The 4,806-nt window shown below is 33.5% G+C and overlaps 1 protein-coding gene across 3 annotated transcripts; it reads right to left on the minus strand.

Annotated features, from left to right (window-relative positions):
* Positions 1-453: 453 nt before the first annotated feature.
* Positions 454-3,358, minus strand: LOC105178253 (putative transcription factor bHLH107). Of its 3 annotated transcripts, none has more exons than XM_011101694.3 (3): positions 3,199-3,358; positions 2,000-2,280; positions 454-1,262 (listed from the first exon to the last, which is right to left on the minus strand). In XM_011101694.3, the coding sequence occupies exons 2-3, from the start codon at positions 2,246-2,248 to the stop codon at positions 801-803; spliced, it is 711 nt and encodes a 236-aa protein (XP_011099996.1). In that variant the 5' UTR covers positions 2,249-2,280; positions 3,199-3,358; the 3' UTR covers positions 454-800. The 3 variants fall into 3 exon arrangements, with proteins under 3 accessions (XP_011099996.1, XP_020554627.1, XP_020554626.1); XM_020698968.2 differs by lacking the exon at positions 3,199-3,358 and adding an exon at positions 2,361-2,505; XM_020698967.2 differs by lacking the exon at positions 3,199-3,358 and having other exon boundaries at positions 2,000-2,497.
* Between the last annotated feature and the right edge of the window lie 1,448 nt (positions 3,359-4,806).

Below are 4,806 nucleotides of genomic sequence, written 5' to 3' on the forward strand. Positions count from 1 at the left end.
AGAACATTTAGTCCAGATGTTAGAAAAAACTAAATGTACCGAAAATTAACACATATTTGGCACATAATCCCCTTTAATTCGGAGATTTTTAATTTTTCAATTAGTTCTCTTGATGTATATTTACCCGAGTGACAATTAGTCTAAATGTGTCACTCATCTATAGTTATAAAATCAAAATTGCATCTTTTTCCTGCGTTTCTCATGTCACGTCGTTAAAAGTGGTTAAAAAAATTAAAACCACGCCGTTAAACGTGGTCGGAAAAATTAAAAAGTCTAAAAAATTAGCTAAATCCTGTGCAAGGTATATGATAATTCTCAATTAGTTTAGCTCTTTCCAATAAAATTTGGATTATTACATTAATTTTTATAAATTATAGTCCTGAATTGTAATTTTCAAATTCGAAAGATTCGAAAGTGCCTGACACTCAATAGTTAGTGAACCAAAAGTATTCATTTGATGGGTTGCAAAATAATTCCGCAAACCATTTAATTTCACTATATAACGGTAAAATCTAACTCCGCATATTACATATATATATAGATAGATAATAAGAAACAAAAAAAAATTAAAAAAGAAAACCTGAAATTTCAAAATGTAGGAATATTACTTGATTTACCTTTCTATCACCACAGTCGTCCGAATACCCTTAAACAGAAACCACACTACTCTGAAAGGGAAAACATCCACGACAGCGATCCATGTTCTTGTCACATCCCATGTCTTGAAAACCCGTGATAATTACAGCTCCTCCAAAAACGGGGCCCATCCAAGAAAGACCCGAACAGCAAAAGGAATTCACTCACAAGTGATAGTAACGGGGTCGTTTGTTCCCCGGCAAACCCTGGCCCGAACCCGCCAACGAAATGGACTTCTCCATGACCACTTTCTTCAGTTCCCTCCTCAGTCGTCCCAAACCCGCATCGCTTTCACCTGTCAGCAGTTTTACCCACACAACGCTCTTCGTTCTTCCCCCGACTGTCGACATTTCTGCCCTCACCACCTTCGCCTCTGCGGATTTCAGGGCCTGTATCAGCTCCGGTATCATCTCGGGCCGGTCGTCGCAGGAGAATGCAGCCCTGATCAGGCCCGAATTCTCGCAGTGGCAGACGTTGAGATCGTCTGTTTCACTAGGGAACATCAGTGTCAACGACGTACTCAGCTCGCCGTTTGTTTCGGCGTCGATTGCCGTCAGCTCTGAAGTTGTTTTCTTCAACTCTTTCACTAGCCGGACAGTCTCTCCTAGTAAGGAAGCCTTGTCTGTCTGAAAGGAGACGAGAAAGGAAAAACATCACGAATTAATGATAATGAACATAGCCAAGAATTTACATAAAAAAAAAAAAAGACAGCCAAGAATTTGAATGTTAATACTTATTCGATCAATTTATTATTAATTACGTATGAACGAGGTTGGAATATATAGTTTCAAAATAGTAACAAAATTATTTAAAAATTCTTGAAATTAAATAATTCGAGCAAAATATGTAATATTTTTATATATCTTTCATAAATAATGATAATAATAATTTAAAAAATTCTCTGCAATTTTCGGTGATAAGAAAGTTTAAGTCCCTATTTATTTTATTTTGATGAGATTAAAATTATAAGATATTAATACATTGTATTTATTACCTAGTTTTTCTCTAAATTTTTTATTTAATTAATTAATACATATATATATAATTAGAAACTTAGATAATATAATTTATATTGACAATTCTCTTGCGTAAATGCATTATATTTTATATAGATATATTTCCAAACGACTCGTGAATCTCTTTATTGCCGAATCCAAATCTATTAATTACTATATATTATCAATTAGTCTATTTTTCCTGTTTTATAATTCGATAATATGTGCGAAAAATTAGACATTAATTATTTATATCACGATACACAAAAATTAAATAATTGGTTAATTCTGAGATTTCTTCTATTAAATTACAAAATTCAAAAATCTTTTCCAAAAAAAAAATTACTAATTATATATTAATTCCGTACCTTGATTGTATTTGGAAGAATGGATTTGAGGGTGGCGATGTGGCCGTTGATGCGCTTTCTCCGCCGCCTTTCGGCCTCCTTGTGGCTGTTGCTGGCTGCAGCTGCTTTAGCCTCAGCCATGAATGATGGGCTTATAAGGTTGGGATTCTGATCAGTATCCGCTTGTGATGAACTCAACATTCCCTGAAGAATGGCGTAAGAGTCTGAACAGCTCCCCGCTTCGTACAAGCTTTGATTAATAGAAAACATCTTAATTGTATTCTTTCCACTTTGCTTTTTGACTGACAAGAAAACCAACAAAGAGCAAATGTGATGAGAGAAAGTCAAAGAAACACACACACAACTCAGCATTCATACACACCAAATCATCACTAGCAAGAAACCACCCCACATAGAAATAGCTTTAGATGGGCGGGGGGGAGGATGCGGTTTCTTGATTTGTATGGGAGGTTTGTAAATGTAGAGACTTAGAGAGACAGATGCATATATACACAAGAGTTAGAAAAATTGCAGTTTGTGTCCCATAAGTTAGTTCTTTTACGATTTTGGTTTCCTTATTTTTATTACACCATATTGCATCCCATAACTCCAAAAAATATATAATTGTAGTACAAAACATAATTCTATTAAATTATTGACTCAAATAGCACGTGCAGCAAGCACACGCTCTATTGGATCTTGAGGGGAGTTAAGGTTGTTCTCATCGTAAATTTAACAGAATTAAAGTTTGGGATTAAAATTATAACTTTTTGGAGTCATAATTCAATATGATGAGTTCTCAAATCATCGGACCAAAATCTAAATATTCTTAACTTATGGAATATAAAATGCAATTTTTCCAGACACTTGGGGTACATGGAAGATTCGTGCATGTGCAAAAATATTTAAAAATAATGAATGATTATTTTTTAATTTTTTATTATATATGTAATTATGTAATTTATTCTTATATCAATGAAAAGAAAATGAATATAATTCTTGAACTATAATAGAAAGAAGAAAAAAAAAGATAACATTTTGATATAAAAAGAAAAAATAAATAAAAGCGAAAAATATAATTATTTGGAATGCAAGTGAGGAAAAAAGAATAAAAGCTTAAAATATTAAAAAAAAAAAAAAGGACAGACCAAAAATACACCAAACTCATACTCTTCAATTAGTAAAATAGTATAGATGTTGAATAGAGAAATTTGAGGAACCTGTTTGAGATTTCAGTTTCTGAGGATTCCAATTTCTGTGTGAAGAGAAGAAAATATTAGTTCACGGACAAAGGAATCGACTTTTGTATGTGAAGAGGAAATTGCAAAGAGGGTTTTGTTTTTGATATGTTTGAAGTTTCAAAGTTGTGTTGTCGGATGAGCAAATAAGGTGTTGGGCTGCATCTGCCTTTATAGTATAAATAGTGTGGGACTGATGACTATGAAGGCGAATTACTTTGTTGTTTCTTGAATACTTTTTGTTTCTTAGCACAAAAGTCTTGATTTCTAAATTGAATGATGAATGCTAGATTATGTTACACCAATATTCCTCACATTTATCATAATTATAAATATTTTTTAATATTTAAAAAATTGTAAGTAATTCTTTGAAATTTGGTCCTCTAATTTTTTGATTTCCCAATTTGATCCTGTATCTTTCAAATCTACTCAATTTTGGTCCTCCATTCAAATTAGTGACCATTTTGCCCTTCTGTAGAAAAACGCAATACAGTCCATCCACATGCCCTAGTTTGGCCCATCATACTTCGAAATAAAATTAAGTCCTCATAAATTTATACTTTGGTTTGATCATCTTGCTCCCATGTATTCCAAGCCCTCGGTTTTATGAACTTCTTCCAACCACATAACCACAACTAATGGTTCGCAGGCACTTGGCTTCTTCAGCAACCAAATAGCACAATTCTATTTCATTTCCTAACTTAGGGCATAGAAGGTGTTTCAAAACAGAGACTTAATAATAATTTTGGATAAACAAGTGGAATAGAAGCCTTTTTCTTTATTGAAGACAACTATTTTAGCCTCTCATATAGAGGACTTGACTCGTTGGGGAACCCTCATAAACAGAAAAATTAAAAGACGACAAAGATTTGAAAGACTCAAATTGCAATACTTTGAAGAGTTTGAGAACATTTCTGATAATCCCCATCTGTTTCATTGCTTCCTTATTTAAACCTGAACTCCAAACTTATGTTTTGATGACGCCACTACGTTCGTCATTATCTTGTCTCTTTCAGATAACATCACTGCATTCTTCATCACCGCGTCATTTTCAAATGTTGGTCATAATGGCTTGTCATCCATGTGATTGTTAGCTGACTGTTGGTCATAATGGCTTGTCATCCATGTGATTGCTAGCTGACAGTGGGTCTTTGTGTGTGTGTGTGTGTGTGTGTGTGTGTGTGTTTTTTTTTTTTTTTCCTGGCGACAGTCTTATTCTTGATTGTTTACATTCTTCAATTTTGTACTTTTTTTGTAAAAATTCTTTCTTTTTTCCTTGTCTTGGTTTAGTTTTGGTTTCTTTTGTGTGACCCGCATTTTTGTTCCGAACAGGTACTTCTCTTGTTTGTCACAGCAAGGACATATATGATTATGTCATTGTCCAACGTGCAGCATATTGCACGTTTTCATCCTTATAACTTCTGTCGCTCGTAGCTTATTTTCTCAAATTAACATCCTCTTCTTCTCAAATAAGCTTTTTGCAAACTCAGTGATCTTTCTTGTTATGGAATTTAACAGGAACGATCCATTCACTTTGTTTGAGAAAATTTTGAATGAATACTTGACTTTATCCATCTTAGTGAGACAGAC

This window comes from Sesamum indicum, linkage group LG9, assembly GCF_026168435.1.
Source record: "Sesamum indicum cultivar Baizhima isolate 11 linkage group LG9, ASM2616843v1, whole genome shotgun sequence".
NCBI lineage: Eukaryota > Viridiplantae > Streptophyta > Magnoliopsida > Lamiales > Pedaliaceae > Sesamum > Sesamum indicum.

Coding starts and splice junctions, on each gene's coding strand:
- LOC105178253 (XM_020698967.2), bottom strand. CDS start 2,350: ATGCTGAGTTGTGTGTGTGTTTCTTTGACTTTCTCTCATCACATTTGC. Junction 1,263..1,999: donor TTCTTCCAAATACAATCAAG/GTACGGAATTAA, acceptor GTCTCCTTTCAG/ACAGACAAGGCTTCCTTACT.